At 42.2% G+C, this 18,592-nt stretch overlaps 2 protein-coding genes and 1 long non-coding RNA gene across 4 annotated transcripts in view; 1 reads left to right on the top strand and 2 right to left on the bottom strand.

The window, feature by feature from the left end:
* Positions 1 to 2,711, bottom strand: part of ctnnbip1 (catenin, beta interacting protein 1) — a 14,313-nt gene extending 11,602 nt beyond the window's left edge. Inside the window, exon 1 of the mRNA XM_061299195.1 lies at positions 2,551 to 2,711. The gene's annotated coding sequence lies outside the window, so the exon portion shown is untranslated. The remainder of the gene's footprint in view (positions 1 to 2,550) is intronic.
* Positions 1,810 to 4,396, top strand: LOC133168009 (uncharacterized). The gene is made up of 2 exons (XR_009718137.1): positions 1,810 to 1,896; positions 3,593 to 4,396. It is a non-coding gene; the product is annotated as an uncharacterized LOC133168009 (long non-coding RNA).
* Positions 4,053 to 18,592, bottom strand: pik3cd (phosphatidylinositol-4,5-bisphosphate 3-kinase, catalytic subunit delta). Of its 2 annotated transcripts, none has more exons than XM_061299151.1 (23): positions 18,374 to 18,592; positions 17,195 to 17,377; positions 15,825 to 16,053; positions 14,780 to 15,003; positions 14,403 to 14,579; positions 13,175 to 13,330; positions 11,404 to 11,493; positions 9,824 to 10,045; positions 9,099 to 9,195; positions 8,210 to 8,340; positions 8,082 to 8,132; positions 7,822 to 7,989; positions 7,578 to 7,699; positions 7,353 to 7,496; positions 7,177 to 7,276; positions 6,839 to 6,999; positions 6,292 to 6,401; positions 6,114 to 6,192; positions 5,861 to 6,028; positions 5,487 to 5,610; positions 5,154 to 5,299; positions 4,949 to 5,081; positions 4,053 to 4,878 (listed from the first exon to the last, which is right to left on the bottom strand). In XM_061299151.1, exons 2-23 carry the CDS (start codon positions 17,333 to 17,335, stop codon positions 4,741 to 4,743), a joined length of 3,111 nt encoding a protein of 1,036 aa, XP_061155135.1. In that variant the 5' UTR covers positions 17,336 to 17,377; positions 18,374 to 18,592; the 3' UTR covers positions 4,053 to 4,740. The 2 variants fall into 2 exon arrangements, with proteins under 2 accessions (XP_061155135.1, XP_061155143.1); XM_061299159.1 differs by having other exon boundaries at positions 11,404 to 11,490.

Below are 18,592 nucleotides of genomic sequence, written 5' to 3'. Positions count from 1 at the left end.
AGCAGATGCACAGGAAATAAGGCAACAATGAGTCTCCTCCCAAAAGTTTAGTCAGTGGAATTGAGACATGCAGACGGTAAACGTCCACGCGGAACTCTGGATGATTTGCAGAAAAGCAGAGCAAAATCAATAGCTTGAATTCGCAAGTGGGGCGCTCTAGTAACCTCGGCGAATGTGCGGGGAAACTCAAGTAGGCTGCCAGCAAGCATGGTGCAGCGGGTGCCAACTGAACTGCCAACGGTCTGGCCCGCTTCTGGAAAGCAGCTATGTGGCCACAGGAATAAAACATACTGAATTATGTCCAAGTAAATTTGGACAGAATTCTCGCTAACTGGTATGCTGGCAACCAGCAGTAGAAGAACTCGAAGCTGCTGTCATCCGTGTTTTGGAGTTTCAACTGTCCACGGCTACACGCATTCATTTTCCGTTCCACTCTAGCAAAACTTAACGGTGTTTTGTATTCATTCACGCAGCCTTTTGCCGAGGTAAGAACTGCTAACTGACTCAATCGTCACTCGGCCGTGAGAGTCAGATGACACGACACCAGAGGCCGAAGGAAAAGGTTTGCTTAGACTTAGTGAATGTCGACGGGCTGCCCGTATTGAACGCCACCTACTCACATGGACTGTGCCTACAACAATGGCTACAGTATTGGCAAACAATGGTAATGAACTGGATTGTGACTGATAAGTAGGTCATGTCTTGTTGTCACCACTCGAGGCATAAACTCAAACAATCTAGCTCAACTGAACAGATCTGCTCCAACGATGGCAAAGGTGAAGCTAGAAAAGAAGCCTTCTTCACATAACGGTGCACATCTGGGAGACAGTTTACATGGGTTGGTAGATGTTTTAATTCGCAACATGGGCTCTGCAGTTGATGTTGATAATTGCACTAGAGTAGGGAATGAATAGGGACTGAAAACAAATCTGATGTGTCGTCTCACTGGTGGAGTAGATGCAGGATCAGTCCTAATGAGTTTCTCCCAGAGTTCATGCTCAAAGGAACCGCAACAGAAGCTGCAGCCTTTAAGTTGCTCCCTGGGGGTTTAGGCTGAAAGATTTCAAACGTGTGCACGTCAAGGCACAGAATCAAATTCTGACTTGAGAATATGATCTCTGTGCAAGGGGAAAACGCCATGAGCAACGTGCAGAGATGTCAGCCACAGAATGGAATACGGGCTGTCGTGATCAAATATTTTTAGAATCTATTCTATAGTTGATCCCATCGATTAATCAAATAATCTGTAACAAATAACCGTTCGGGTACATCGCACAGGCCAAGATGGTCACCTGAAGCCGATGAAGGAAATTGTAATTATGTTGAACAAGTTGCATCGAGTCACGAAAGGGCAGATGCAGTTTTCGAGCCAATGTGACAGACCACAGGAGGATACTGTATGGCCCGGTAATGTTGACAGGGTGTCAAAAGAATGTGCCAAGCCAAGCAGGAGGCTGTGAGCTGATCTGCAGTTCACAGGCAACTGATAAACAACTATGGTCAACTAAATAAATACGTAATAATAATCACTTGCCAAAATAACAGAATTGGGCCTCCACAAGCCATTCAGTGAGGCTGATGTACAGAGTGAGGTTGACATATTGCGGCACATGAGAACAGCCGTTCGTTGCCAGGAGGAGGTCGCAGCACTTGACCCCATCGGCCCGCCGCTCTCCCCAATGCTCCTGAAAGGATGCCAGCTTCAATACATAAATGGCTGTCGGCAACCTCACATGCAGAAAGCGAACACTCTGAGACAGGGTGGCACAATGCATCCATGCAGGCATGATCCCAAAATAGAAATGCCGAGAAGGAGTTGAGCCATTAGCGGAGTCACACAGGAAAAGCAATTGACGTGCATTTGTGGTTGGAAAAACATGAACACACAAGAGTAAAGTAAGTGTACTCCTTATAGAGTTTAAATGTACATGATCCATTGAGCTGAAATAAAGCCAGTGATCTACTGTGAGGCGATGAATCGGTAAAGGTCGGGAAACATTGGTATTATATAGTTATAGATACGAATGAATGAATCCAACTTTATTGTTGATGCTGGATAGACATTACTTTTGACTGACAGTTCCTTTCACAATGTCACGCGTTTTACTCGTACATCTACACGAAATACAAATTAAACGCGTTTTTCTTTAAAAGAGAAAAAGCTAATTACAGTGATGGGTTCAAGCGTTCATGTTGCGGGACGTTCAAACTGTAGCAGCGCTGCCGCTAGCATGCAAGGGAACATTTCGGTCAACATTTTTAACATGTTCTCCCGATCATGGCATCGACTAGCGTTTGGGTATGACTAAACGTTTATTTGTTTACTAGACACGGAGCGGTACCACTTAATGCGCACTACCCAGAGTAAAGTAGCCAATGCTAAGGTGCCAAGCTAACTGGCTAGCACGCCGGAGACAAAAGCCTTGAATGCAGAAGTTCCTTTGGGTGCGAACGCCAACCAGGTGCCGCTACTCTGCGCGAGGGCTAGGAAGCCAGCGGTTTGGAAAACACCCGACGATCATGTATAGGAAGGACCAATGGTGATCTTACCCCTCCTGGTCCAGCTTTTCTTTCTTGTGCGCTGTGTTTGAATGGAGTGTGTCGTCCTGTTCCGGGGTCACATCCCTCCTGTCGGCCCACAGCGGCTCAACGCAGCGCTCCTGCTGCTGTGTAACGCCGCTCTTAGCCACTTGGGGCGCTGTGTAGCCAGCCCTGCCCATACCGCACGGGCCCCCGATTAAATCCCTTGAATACACAGCCCCCAAATGAATAAATGACTGAATGAATAAATACACAAACAAATGACTCTCTTGACATTCACGGCATTTGTTTCTCCTAAGAGAGGGTGAATTATGAACAGATTTGAACATGTTTCCCAAATGTTACTGTTTTCTTTTTCATAAAACTTTAACTACATTTAGATGTTCAGAGTATAAATTACTGATAACAATTGCGTGAAATTATTAACATCAGTCTCCACACAGACAAATATCAGCTATTATTAATAATAACATCATATAAGGTCATTTGAGTAACTTTGGTGTCTTGGAAGTGTTAATTAAGCTGTCTGACCTTCATAGTATTCAATCAGTACCAAAGAAATAGGTCTCGATTTGAAAAAGCATGGTCACCCCGGAAGAGGCTTCACAGATGTCTTTTTTTTACGCCCAAACAACACAGTGGTATAAGTGGTTAGGACGCCTGCATCACAATTCTTAGATGAATTTTGGTTCCGGGTTTCTCGTGTGGACTTCGTCTGTTTCACTAGCGACATTGGACTCCTTTCGCATTTTACAACGCATCCTTCTTAGGTTCATCAAAGATGCTACATTATCCATAGGTGTGAATGCTTGTTTGTCTAAATAGACCCTGTGACTGATTGGGAACCAGTTCTGCCTTTCACCCAAATTCAGCTTGGCGAGGCTCCCGCAACCCTAATGTGGATAAGCACGATAGCAATGAAACCGTATTGGTCCTCCTTAATTAGATGAATAGCTAGCAATATAAACACAAATGAGATGGGTGCATTAAGTTGAGAGGAATTGAAATGTGTTCGTCCATCCATTTTCTATATTGCTTATTCTGTACACAGAATTGCTGGGAGATGGACCCTTTCCCATCTGCCTCTGGGAGGAATATACCCTAGACAGGTCGCCACTCAATCACATGGCAAAAACTCACATTGCCACCATCACTGAGCAGGGGGGAACTGAAGCCTTGCACACTGCACCGAAGGCAGATGAGTTACCATGACATCATCAGCAATTAGGGGTATCCATCCATCCATCCATCCATCCATCCATCCATCCATCCATCCATCCATCCATCCATCCATCCATCCATCCATCCATCCATCCATCCATCCATCCATCCATCCATCCATCCATCCATCCATCCAAAGCACATAAAGCAATATAAAAATTCAATGGAATGAAACAATGTAGTGCAAAAAGAAAAGGCGAGATTCTGCAGAGGGTTACAAACATCAGTCAAACAGGAAAATGTTGGTCAGCAAAGACAATCTCTGGAATGACTGGAATCTGTCACATCTCTCATAGAAATACGGTCAAAATGCGACTTCATTATCAGAAATCAAGAAATGCGCAATCAGACAAAGAATACTGCATCGCATTAAAATATACTCAAAAGTTGCATCCTTTCATAGTTGATGAAATGATGCGAGTGTATGTTTCTTTGCTGTGCACTTCAACATGTCTCATCAGTCTAATCTCTGTCCGTGGCACCAATGAATAGAAAATACATTCAGTAATAATACTAATAAACTTTCTAACTTTTTAAACAAAGTTTTACACAGTGCAACACAATCTGATTCACACAAACTAAAGGCCTTACTCTTGAATGAATCAATTAAACACCATTATCAAATCTTCCCAACTAGTGGCACTGAAAAAGCAACACACTGCATATGAACTTAAACAGCAGTAAAACACCTTCAAAAATATGTTTGTACAAATGTTTAACATTAAATAAAATACAACTAAATCTGATCGTATCCTTACTCTAGTCCAAAAAAGACAGCGTACTTTGTATAGTGCAAAGTTGAGGATGATTCATCTCTGATTCCAACCATTATTTCAGTGTCCTTGGTTGCCTATTATTTCACACAATGGAGGCAAACAATTGTAAACAATCATCGAACACCATTTGTAAAATGTCCCATTGTGATCGCTTGCCTTTTCTGTTTGTAAGATTGTCATTTTAGTTTCGCCTGGGTATACTTTATGGTCTGTTATCTTTGGCCAGAGAGTGCATCATCCAGTTGACTTTGGTCTTCCAGCTTTCTCGTAGAGCCTCATTGAACTTTACTTTGAAATTCTTCAGCGCTTCTTCCTCTGATTTGCCCAAAGCTAAAGAGTCCTGTTGGGGAAACAACAAAACATGTCATAATGTAATTATAAGACAAGTGACTGGGATCATTTGTGCAAACCTTTAGGTACTGAATATCCTTGAAGGAAGAGAGTTCAGGCAGTCCTGCTGCCTTCATCATCGCAAAGAGGTTGACAAACAGTGTCCCATTCCGACACAGAATTTTATATGCCCGCTCGCAGTATTCCCTGAACCTGACAACAATGGCACAATATTCTGTCACAAAACACAGAACCCCTTGTGGATTAAAAAAAATTAAATTATACCTCTCAAACTTCTCACTGTTGTTCGTCCGTCCTTGTTGGATCACATGGACAAAGTCGTATGTCAAAATAAAAGGCACACGCTCTCTGTTGATGCCCAGTTTCCGTTTGAAATTGCCCAGGAAATGTCCAAAATCTATGTGAAACAACTAAAGAACAGTAGACCATTCACATAACTGGAGAAATGCTCAGGAGTTTCAACAAGATTGTCTGTGAGCAACAATCGACTAAAAGCCTTTCCGTGAAAGTTTGTGGAAGGTGGCTCCACACTAAAGAATGCAGCCACGCCACCTTGTGACAGATATCATGCCTTACTGTACATCATGTGTCGCTCACCTGTCCAGTTTCCCTGATCATGATATTGTCATTGTGACGGTCCCCGATGCCCAAAACGTAAGTTGCTACGCAGTAGCCAGCACAAGACAGCGTAAACTCCTCGATTGCTTGTTCCAGTTTGTCTCTGGTGAAGGGGGAAAAACATGGAGAATGAGCCTGTTGCTAAAAACAAGAGACATTTCCATCTTGGAAACATGGGATTTGTTTTTTGCACGGTGCATGTTCACAGGCAAAAGCGGCATCAAGGATTTAATAATATTTGGGCCCCTAATGCTGCATATTGATCATAATAGCTGCAAGGGTTCCTTGTAGTTTTGAGCCCTTAGAATGTGTTTATTTCAAAATGTATTTTTTGTAATTTTCTGGATACTCACTCTGGATTCTTAGATTTGAGCCAGTTGAGCAGGGCGTCCTTGTTAAAGGCAGCAGTTGCGGCACTGTTGCTGTTGTTTCGTTGGATATTGGCGATGGTGTCTGAGCTCTTCACCACCTCGATAAAGCCCATCTTGTTCCCAGTGGATAAGCAGCCATATGGGATCATTCTGTTCTCAAAAGACAGACTCCGATCACTACAGTCCTTCCAGGGGATGCTGGCCATGACAATAAATAACACCTCTTGATCCCTACCGGAGATCCAGTCCTTCTTTCTTCCACAAATTCTCCATGAGCTGAATCATCTGGAGGGTTAACATGTCTTGTCGAAGATCTGCACAATGAGGGAGTGGAATAATTTAATTCTTTGTTCTTCTTAATTGTAATATAATCCAATGTTTGTGTGTGCGTGCATGCGTGTGTGTAAACTCACCATCGCCATTTTTGAAGATGATGCCCATCATGTCTCCTTGAGTCCAGGGAGTCTTATACATAAACCAGAGTGGTTTCATCTTTGAGTCCATAAATCGGCACTTGTCTACACTGGAACAGAAACCAGTTATGAGCGCATAAAGTTTTAAATGACGACGCAGATATTGCGTTGTTCACTGAGTGCACAGTGAATGGCGGAGACGTCCATAAAGCAGAATCTACTTGACCAGTTACAGAAACTCTGAGCGAAAGGCAGCCGACGAGACACAATGGATGAGTTGCCAGTCAATCACTTTGCTAAAGCCACGTTGCATTATTTGTAATTTGGGTTCAATGTAATCATACTGTCGATGGCTAAATCTTATTGACTGGTTTTAACGAGGTAATTATTTGTATGAATAAACATGACGTATGAATACTCTGCAGAGCTGTATTATAGTAGTATAGTACATTCGGTGCACCTACAAACTCCAACAAGAGTTAGAATGTGTGTGAGTGTGTGTGTCTGTGCGTGCGTGTGTGTGTGCGTGGGTGTCTGCGACTCTAACCAGATCTCAGCGAGGACGATGCTGGGGTTGAGCGGTGACAGTAGGTTGGACAAAGCGTCTGACTCCTTTCTGATGAACAGCTTCAGGTCCTCAGCATTCATCTTCTGGGGACCTGATTTGACAAAGTCACTGAGGACCTTCATTTTGCCCTGAGCCTCATTCTGTACATGGGAAATGGATAAAATCAAGACGTTTGAATGTTTAGACATTGACTTTGTCTGTTTGTGCATTTTCTCAAGTTCTGTATCTTTGGCAGCAATGTTATTCACTCAGTGATTTTTCAGAGCGTTTGCGTGCTCTCATTGCTTTTGCAGATGCATAAACAACAAGTGGAGTACCTGTTTGGTTAAGAGCTTGATGTGGTGGATGTTGCCCCTGCAGTAGGCCTCAAGAATCAGGCCAAACCTTAAGCTGACAGAGGGCACGTGGATCTCTGACCTAAATTCAAGACAATGTTCAGTCATCAAGATGAGACACTCATGTTGTTTCTGTTTGCTGCTGCGCCGTGCCTCACCTGAGATGCCAAAAGAGAAAGTGCCCGATCCTCCTGTTGAATAAGGCCCTCTCCAGCAGAAACGTTGTCAGGTCACAGTCTAGATAGGACTCATACTTAAGGACCTGGACCAGCTGGATTAAATACTGCAGTAGCTCATCATCGCTGCGGGCAGAGAATGAGTTTCGCAAACATGTTCTACATCCATGAAAGAGGAGCAACACATATGAACACGGATTTGACTACCTGAGCTTTCTGAGGCATCGGATGGTGAAAGAACGGACCGCAGGATCTGGAAAACTGTAATCTAAGAGCTCTAAAGCAAGGATAGCAGGAAGCTCTGGCCAGCTTCTCAGAAGACCCACCATCTAACAGTCACATTGCATGTTGATTATTAGCTCCACCAAGGAGGATTATTTGTTTGTTCTAATCTGTCAACAGATTTTCACTTATTAAACTGCGGTTTTGTTGAATTACATAACAAGGGTACCTGGATCACATCCTCTCTTTTATTCCACTTGGTGATGAGGAGCAGCTTGGAAAGACTTTCGGGATAATGCTCTCTGACTTCCGTGCGGAGCTTCCACAACAGCTCCTTCTCGTCTTCAAAGAATTCGGTGTAGTTTTTGTTGTCCATTATTTCTTTCAGCTTGATGTTCTGCAGAGAGCAAAATAAGAATAAATAAAGGATGACGATTTCCACATCATATCAATGTGAGCTACAATAAAAGGAAATATAGTGATGCTAACCTCTTCTTTTGTTGCGACAGCTCCATCGCCGTTTGTCTCCATAATATTTATCTGGAAGGAGAGTCAATTTAATTGACTGAATGAAATATATTTGAAGTCAAATGTCAAGTGTTTTTGATAATGCGCACCTTGTCCAGCGGAGGATAGTAAAGAGGATGGGGCCTGATGTTCGGGAAGCGAATGAGAAGCCCGGCTGCACTATCAACATTGGGATTCTTCTCAACTGTTCCCATCGGATTCAACAGGTCACTTTTGTCATCTGTGGGAAGAATTACACACGTGTGATGTGTTTGAACGTGTCCTAATGAGTGCATTGAAAAGTTGATCTTGGGTCAAAAAAGGTTGGCCAACCCTGCTCTCAATTGTCCAGATGTGTGTAAGTGAGTGTGAATAGTGTTTGTCTGTCTGTTTTCCCAATTAGTTACCATTAGATGGATGCTGAACATCTAGTCGCTAAAACATTACGCACGTAAACATTACAGTATTGCTCTTACGCTTGGCACACAAGTCAGATGTTATACTAGCCATATCTCAGCAACACCTCAACCTATAAAATAACACCAGGTGTCAGTATTGCACTTTAATAATCTTCACGTTCCCTCTTACAGTATGATTGTCAGAATCCTCTTTTTTTTTTTTTTTATGCTAGTTGTATTTAAGTGGTTAACTTGTATGACAGTTACATAGATCATTGGTTGTACGGTTAAATATGCTTTTTATGGCAATAGTCTGAGCCTGACAATTTTTTTTTTAAAAATATATAAACATGGGATAAACAAATATTTGACATTATTTCCATCCATCCATTCTTTTTCTCTAGCGTATGCAGTGTGGGTGAGATGGAGCCCATCCCAACTGACAGACAGGCAAAAGGCTCAAACTCACATTCACACGTATGGACAATTCAAGAGTCTTCGTTGAAGCTAACGTGCATGTTTTTGTCATGAAGCCGGAGAACATGGAAGATTCTATCTCGAACTTTGACAGCATAAAATTGCAGTAGATTGCTGTAAGTACCAGGAACAGATGGCCATGTGGACAAAAGAACTTCATCGGTTTTCAGCTGGTCCTTGTAGTCAAACACCATGGTGTTCCCCCAGGCTATTGGACAATCCTACAAAAACACAGATACCGAAATACTCTATTTTGTTGAAAATTCATGTGCCATGTGCTTTACTTCCGTTGGCCTTTTTGGCACACGTCTGCGAGACTTCTCTTCCAAGCAACAGAAGAGAGAAGTCTGCCAGAAAGCAGAAGTGAGGCGACCTGAGTCCATTACTGTTACCATGTTTGTGAGGCACATACTGTTGTCACACTTTACTGAACATGTGGTGGGCCATTTAAGGTAACTGTGGCAACACTGGTTCCAGATATTACTGATGCGTATTTGCCATTTGCTGATTCATAGCACTGACATTTTCAAGAAACACATTGTTTCGTACTTTAGTTTTATCACCGCGTGACTCAGGTCCATAAAACAAGGGAAGTTGTCAGTTGTAAACACCACAGCAGGCGGGGGTGCCACAGAAACTAAACGGTGTGAAAACAAATTTAGTATTCCTTGAAAACATTGACCAACTTCCTCAGAGTCGTGCACAGATAAAAGAGCTGAAGCAGATGGAGTACGAACCGCAGCCTGCCCACTGAACACACAATTGACATGTGCACACACCCACAGCATAAACATGACTTCACACTACACACGCTCATCTAAATGTACTCACACACTCATCACAACTTACCGCTTTCTTATTTTTCTTTCTGGTCCCTCTGGGCTTTTTGGCCTTGTCGAAGACGGCATAGAGGGCAAAGCACAGGCGGCTCATGCGAGGCAGGTCCTCCACATTGATATCAAACTCCACCTTTTCGTCCCATGACGGCTCAGAGCACACTGCCACCTCGGAGCTGGTCACCACCTTGCAGAGCAGCTCACTGCCATGAAAGAGGCCAGCCTGAACCACAAGCTGGTGGGGGCATGAAAACACATAGCGAGTGAGGGGTAGACAAAAGTAATGTAATAAGAACATCTGACTGTAATTCAGACCATTACTCATCAGACGCTGGTAATATAGTACCCGTTACAATTTTGCGTGCAATGGCCAGACGTTAGGCCCACTTATTGGCCATATAAAAGGCATCGGCGATGATATATATATATATATATATTTTTTTAAGCACCTCACTCATACACCTTCATAAACTGCGGTGATACTAATAGGTATTTGATTTTGAGGAAACCCATGCAGGCACGGAGAGGACATGCGAACGTCACACAGGACAGGAAGACCGAAGCTGGAATCAAACATTGCACCTCTGAATTGTGAGGCGGACCTACTAACCAATGCTCTACCCTGCCGCCCCATTTGTTAAGCATCGTTTTGTTATTATCTTGTTAAAGGCCAACGACATTACACTACAATTCCACAAGTGTTTAGGTAAACAAAATTCATGTCACAAACATTCCAGTTCAGTCAGGAACATAATGTACCGGTAACTAGTATATGTGACACGTGACATTTTGAAAGCAAAATGCCCACCACAGTTAGAGGACGGGGACATGACATACAGGGTGGAAGCTTGAGTGACAGTTGATGATTTACATGCTTGACGAGATGATTAAGCGTTTCCTGTGTCACTCAGGCGATGAGTCAAAGGGTGTATGCTTTGCATTTCCTTTCAATACACAACCACTGGAGCCAATATTCATGTCCTGCCCTTTGCCAAATCAAGATAGCCCATGTCTGTATTGCCTAAATATAAGAGTGTCTCATCTCCCCTAGGGGCGTGTTTTCATGCATCTGCCTGCCAACAACTGACATGACGGATCATTATGTGACGGGACACATTTACCGTGAGTCATGAGGCAGCAGCTGGAAGTGCATTTACACATGTCAAAGCAACCTAAACATGGTTAGTGTGCAATATGACGACACACAGTCACTCATTGACAGGATTCCCTACGTGTATTGCGTCTGGGAATACAAAGAAGTAAAAGGGTTTCATTTTTCAGCAAACAAGATGTGTGCCCTCTAAATGAATCAACAATAGAAACGAAAGAGAGAGGGGGAGGGTTTTCTCAGAATCTACAACCCAGAATGAGGCATGTACAAAAACAGAGATAGGCCCTCCCCACTTCCTGTTTTTAAACATTAACCAACCGCTATGATGAATTATGGGAAGCGTGTGGTCAGAACCAATGTATCTCCCCCAGTCCCCAACCATGTCATATAGCTATATATATGCATAAGGGTCTTTAAGTACAAGTGAAATTGAGACATTGAGAAGACAAAGTGGTTGGGAAATCCACTCATACACACAATACCTTCATTCCTTCATCGGCATTGACTCGGCTGCCCTGCAGCAGGTGGATGTAGAATGGTTCATGGATGGACCACAAAGAGGTTGTGTTCTGCTGCATGAGCGAGTCAGGAGAAAGGACATTTATTCCCTCACACGTCTACAGTGTGTACATTTATATTGCATAGAAAACACGCACGTCATGTTGCTACACTTTCCTATTGAGCAATATTTCAAAAGTTGCAAGTAACAAAATGCATGTTAGGTAGAATATAGTAGGAAAAACAGAAGAACTCTATGTGGTGCTTTTGTTTTGCTGTGCCTTTTGGTGGGAAAGTGAAATGAATTTGACCAGATAAAATGCATCATTAGGATTCTAAGGAATCCTTTTAATGCTGTTGTTGGAGTCGTTTCCTTCCTGCGTGTCTGGCTAGCTTCCTGTACTTGTCATGCCCTAGTTTGCCATTCAAAAAGCCAAATGACTGGCACACGCAAATTTACTTTACTAGCCGATGAGGCAGAACTCTGCCTGCTTGTGTTCACATTTTATAATGTAAACTTAGATAATTAACTGCAAATGAGTGATTTATAACACTGTTGTTGAAAGAGAATTTAGAATAAAACCAAATGAATAAAGTGTGGACAAGTGGTAAAAAAGATGGATGGATAAATAAAGCATATTAGAACATTACATATATAGTACAGTAGTTTATTGTTATATAAAAAACAACAGCAAACCTTTGTACTTAAGGGCCACATTTAAATTTTAAAACACATGAGCCATTTGTTGATGAGGCAAAACAAGTTAGAATGTGTCTGTAAATGTGTTTAATTAAAAAAAAATCATCTTCATTTTAAATTTTATAATTAATTAGATTTATAATCAACCAATTATTAAATGACGTTTAATGAATGGTAAATGTACTGTATAAGTAAAATAGCCTATTTTGATCAAATGTCTGAATTGATTAATTTACAACATATATAATTAACTAATTAATTAATGTCAAATTGAGTATTTTAACAAAATATTTTTAAAAATATTTACAATGAATCAACCAATTATTCAATATTAGTAATGAATGTTAACTTCACTGTATATGTAAAATCTCACTTTGCTGATTTAATTTTAGTTCAATTACAATAACTCATCCGTCCATTTTCTGTACCGCTTTGTCCCCACAGGGGTCGCGGGCGTGCTGGAGCCTATCCCAGCGGTCATCGGGCAGTAGGCAGGGGACACCCTGAACCGGTTGCCAGCCAATCGCAGGGCACACAGAGACGAACAACCATCCGCCCTCGCACCTAGGGGCAATTTGGAGTGCTCAGTTGGCCTACCTGGCATGTTTTTGGGATGTGGGAGGAAACCGGAGTGCCCGGAGAACACCCACGCGGACATGGGGAGAACATGCAAACTCTACACAGAGAGGGCCGGAGGTGGAATCGAACCCGAACCCTCCTAACTGTGAGGCGGACGTGCTACCCAGTGCGCCACCGAGCCGCCTACAATAAACCAATTATCAACCAATTCCCAAATAAGATAAGCAGAAATTAATGCAAGGCTCTTGATAATATAAATGCTAGAACAGGGGTCACACTTTGTCCACTTCCTGCTCTCCAGTGCCTACATCCACAGTCAAACCAAGACATGAAATGTCAATTATTTACATTGTGACGCTCATCACGTTTCAAGTGTGCCAAAGTCCGCAATGTCCCAGTGGAACAACTGTGACGATGGCCGGAAGAGAGAGAGACGAGTGTTTGTGAAAGATGCAAAATGCCTGCTGACCTCTTACCTTCTTGACAGGCAGAGGAGGCGGTCTGGACAAAGACCGACTCTTGCACATCTGACTACACATCATCCCATGCTCCTCTTGGTACTTGCTGATGGTGGAGTGGTGCACCACGGTGAGATGAGGGTTTTGGCCAGTTCTCAAACAGGAGAAAATATACTGGCATAAAGAAAAGACATGAAAAGATGTGACTTTGCATTAAGGGATTGGAGAAAGATGCATGGTGATATAAAAAAAAAAAAGAAGCACAATAATAAGTTTGTCTTAAAATTCTCCTGTTTGCACTCGTGTTCAAACAGGCAGAGCATGCTCCCCTCCCACTAATTTCCAAATGCAACCTACGTATATTATTAACCAATCGGCAGCTTGTGGTTGTACTTTTTTCCATTTGTACTGCCAGATAAGATTACCAAAGTAGTTACCCAGAAGTCCAGCATCCTGAAAACACATGCAAGGATCATACTAATTGGGCCGTAGTTCTTGATAGGGGGGGGGGCAAGGTGCACGGTTTATTTTGTGCGCCACTAAAAAACGTCTTGAATTTAAAAAAAAATAAAAATTATTTTTCACTAGAGGGGTTCAGTGAATGCACATATGAAACCCGTGGAGTTCAATACCTCCAACAAGCTCAAGAACCATCGCTCCAATGGTTATCGGAAAAATTTTAATGAAAAAAAACCCCAGCTTGCATGCACGTCTTTTGTGCTCTTATTTCTTTTTGTCTTGGATAAAAAGACAACTCACACAATTTGGAAATAACTACTTCTTGCATGTTTTTATGTCAGTGCTCCTTAAGATCAGTTAACCTTCTGTTTGGGAGGCTGTTTGTTTTCTGTCTAGATTAATGCAGCCCAAATCTTGTTAGGGATTGAATGGATGCAGTTGCTTCCTGCAGTGCTGCTAGCTGGACTGATATGACTTAGGCCTGCAGGTAGCATCAATGGCCTGTGCTTCCAACCAAACCTAGAATGGGGCATGGTCAAAGAACTCGAGTTTGCCCTTATTCTACTACTTGACAGCCGTGGAACAAGCTGGGCGAAAATAAATTTTTAGTTTTCCTACAGCTATGGAAACCAGAGATGCTAGTCTTAGTACAATCCAAAGTGTTAACTGCATACTATTTTCAGGCCAATTTCCTACATTAGCGTGAAATGAATTTGGTTTACTTCATTTGAATTTGGAAAGTATTTCAAGTGAAAGCCATACATAAATAAATTAATTAAAAACTTACTTTAAATTGGCACAAGGGGTGTTTTCCATAGATGAACTCCCACCTGCCGTTGACCTGCAAGGTGTAATCCTCGGGCTCTTGACGCAGCGAGCGAAAGACAGTGGCCTTCTTCTTCAGGGCACTCCTTATCAGAGCCAGTGGCAGGTCCTGCGGTTCCTGCTGCACCATGAAGCTCTCCTAGCACACATTAACGTTTGCATCATACTCTTCATTGAGATTTTGAAGAGTTTCATAGTGAAGTTTGTGGTGTGGGAGGGGGCTTGTATAGCTGCTCACATTTCCTCGAAAACCTGCTTTCCCTATAAACACCCTCAGGCGTCCCTACCTTGTGACCCCATCATGTCTTCACTATGTAGACACATTCAATATGAACTCACATCACAAGCCTCAAACTTGATGTTGATGAACATCTTGGTGTTTTGTGACTTTCCACACATCGGCAGAGAGCAGCATGGCTCCAGGTCACACGGGAACATGTATGTAATCCACTGTTGCCATGGCGATGCCTGCCGCTGTTGAGCCTTCTCCTCACAGAACGCTCTTATCTTGGTCCGAAACTCGCTCACCTCATGGTTCTTTTGGGCCTCAAATTCATGCAGACCTGAAAACGACAAACGCTGGTGAAGCACTGTCTGACTTTCAAATGAAGTGTGCGGAGCAAGAAACTTCCAAATCAATCCTGTAATTTAGGTTTGTTTCACTTTTTCAATAAAAAACACATATACAAACATGACAAACTATTATAAAGTCTACATTAAACAGCATGCTTTTTTTTTAAATTTTCCAAGCAGAGGTCTGCTGGACTTGCAGCATCTCAGCTGCTGACAGGAGCAAAGTGGACAGTTTGATAAGGACAGTCAGCTCTGTGACTCCCACCCAATGCGGGACACAATCAAAGCACTCAGCATTTCCTTCCTTGACAGACTCCTCAACCCCAATGTACACAAATATTTTGCCACATAGTGCTGGCTGTTGTTGTTGTTGCCGTTCCTAATCAAATATGTATATAAAGAAATATCTAAATATGTATATATAAAATAATATGTATATAAAAAAGATTGTAGACCCCATAAAGGCTTAGTCTATTGTTTTCGATTTTATTCTAGCTTTGGGGAAGGTAAAAATAACCCTAACTACCATTGTCAGACCTGGAATTCCACTCAAGCATATAAAAGGGTAACTGCGTGTTTGATGTGTGCTTTTGACAGAAGGCCTCATAGGGTATCATGTGACGTCGGCCAAGTGGATCTGTGTGAGTGTCTGGCTGTGAGCTGTGGCCGAGAGCAGCTGACAATGTGTGCACATTAACTTTGCCAGTAAAAACAATACTGGAGATGAGGTATATGCTTTGCACTGGATAGCAAGAATTCGCTACAAAAAGGAGCTACCTGGTGATGGGTATCGAAAGGGAATTTTTCAAACCTTTGCCAATCAAAAAGCTGATTTGGCTATTGGTGAGTTTCTCAACGCGGTCACCCTCCCTGGCCACCAGTCGCAAAACACCCATGAAGGGCTGCACGTCACTTATACGCCTTGACTCCTCCTCCAGCTCCTCCCTCTCGCCCGTCCGCTTGATGCAAGTGAAGACATATGCATCTGGCTGACCCAGGGCCGTGAACAGTGCCTCCCCTCTGGCCTTTTCCCAAACCATCTGAAAAAAAGTTGAAACAAATCTCTCAGGTAAATAATATATGATATGATATCAAATCAATCTCAGTTTCAGCCATCTTACTAGTACAAAACCTGCAGGTTTCTGCAAGAAAGCAAAAAAATGTGTGGGAAATGCCTGCAGCTACAAAACTAGAAACCTGCAGGCTTTTGCAAGAAAGCAAATAATGTGTGGGAAACAGCTGAAATGTAATACCACCAATCGGTCCTTTAAACTGTGGCGGGTATGTATTGACTCCTATTTACCGTGAGTTTGAATGTGATTGGTTCATTCTGAACACAGCCACATTCCAACGCTTGTGCAACCACATTATTACGGTTAGTTATTTTTACTTCCCTTCTTGAAACAAAGAAAGAACTAAAAAGCCCCCAAATTTCCAATTGTGTTGTACAGGTTTTCATTCACATTAATCGTGGAAAACGTTTTGATAAAGTCCTAGTACTCTCTCTGTTTTTGATTTCATATATATAGTATCATCGTATGTACATAATTGAATCCCTCAAGAAGAAATTCACTTTACACATTGTTGTATATTTTGATAGTAACTTAAAGTATATGAGGGAAATGGAATGGGGTCCACTGGCAGCAATTCCTTTTCTGTCCTTATGAGTTCATCGAAAATGTCAGACCAATACTTTTTTGGACTCAGAGCCAGTTTAGTATATTAGGATATAAAATGCAGAGGAATTTGCACACTGTTAGAAGATGCAGAAGAAAATAAAGAGTGAACATGTTTTTGCCTATAAGTCTGACAATATCGAATTAAAACACTACAAAGAAAACTTGATAAATAACTTTCTGACTCTGAAAATTCTGGAGCACTTCAAAATAAAAACAAAAACAACCTGAGCGTCATTTCTTAATTAACTTAAAAGCTTCCAAGAGTATCATTACAAAACAAATCTAAATCACACTGTCTGAGGTGGCAGAACGGTTGGCATGGAAACGGCACTTTCACATTCATAAAGAGCTTGACAGCGAAAAAGCCAAGGAGAAATGTGGCTTCTAAATATCCAAACTTGACGTTCACATTGGCAATGATTCAGCTAGTTTGATTTTCATAGACATGTTGGCCATCAATTATGCAGTATACTGAGTATACTGTTTTTAGAGTTCACAGTACCGTTTTGATGCTCTTGATGGTGTCCTTGTGAGAGACAGGGAATGTGAGATAGATGCCAGTGGGCAAGAGGAAGTCCATTTTGATGCCTTGCTCGGAGTCCCGCTCCCACTCCTCCTGCATCCCATACTTCCCTGGGGGCATGGTGACGATGAAGGCCTCTCATTAACCGTCAGCTCCTCCGCGCTGCTCATCACAAAACAAATGTACGTACTACTTAATAGTTTCCGTATCATAACACGCAGGGTGAATCCTCATTAAGGTCACAGGGTAGCCGGATCCTATCCCAGCTGTCTATGGGCTAAAGGTGAGCTATTCCCTTAATTGCTCCCCAGCCAATCACATTGCACATATTGACCCCAAAACACCCATTGACACTCATATTTCGACCCAAGGACAATTTAGATACAACTGAGATAAAAAGCATGTATTTGGAAGATGAAAGTCCAAGGCAAGGCGGGGGAGAATAAGACAACTCAGACTGAAACTCTGAACCTCAGTACCGTGAAGCAGATGTGCTAACCACTGTACTAGTCATATGTGTTAAATATGAAGATGACAATGGCAATCAATTGATCTAGCTGCATATCGTAAGAGAAATATTGTAATATTTTTTCTGCTGATCTGCTATAGAAATATAATAATCTACTATGACGTTCTTGTGATAATTTTCCAATGGGACTGACAATGTAATGCTGTAACAATTGTGTGATACGTTGGAAAAATTAATTATGAGATGAAAACTGCAAACATACGGACATGCAAAAATTGCACAATTACACTAAAAATAAAACCAGGTGAGTTAGATGAAAAGATGGCCCTATATAAATATTAAAAAAAAATGGGACAACTGTGCTAATCCATATTTGAATAAGTATGATAATCATGCATATAAGAAAAACGTGGTTTCATGAAATGAAGTTTTTTTGGAAATGTGATGGTGCGCTTTCAACAAATCAATTACAATGTCAGTACAGACATTAAGTAATTCTACACTATTGATTATGGTAAGGGTACACTTGCAATGATCCATATAACGCAACATGAATGCACACGGCAACTAAAATAGCAGCAAATGAGGAGAAAGCAAAGTTATTTTAGGAGGAAAACCTCTTCAAGGGTAAATTCACTCTAGTATTACTCACGACAACAGTGCGCGCAAATGAGTGTGAAAACACTTGCCTGGGAAAGCCTCACTCCGGGCATCTACCTCATCGTGGGGTTGTCACAGAGAAGATGGAGTCTGCTATTCTGCCATCGAAGACATGAATCACGCACCGTGACGCGTTGCAGCCATCGTATGAAGTTGACATCAGGTGCACGAGAGTCTGTGGGCGGCAGCGTGGAAAGCGTCCACGCTGGTGTGTCGCGCACCCGCGGACTGAGCGTCTCTACTTCACC

Source organism: Syngnathus typhle, linkage group LG2 (genome assembly GCF_033458585.1).
Source record: "Syngnathus typhle isolate RoL2023-S1 ecotype Sweden linkage group LG2, RoL_Styp_1.0, whole genome shotgun sequence".
Taxonomy (NCBI): domain Eukaryota; kingdom Metazoa; phylum Chordata; class Actinopteri; order Syngnathiformes; family Syngnathidae; genus Syngnathus; species Syngnathus typhle.
The sequence above is the reverse complement of the archived record's forward strand: the minus strand, read 5'-3'. Positions and strand labels throughout refer to the sequence as shown.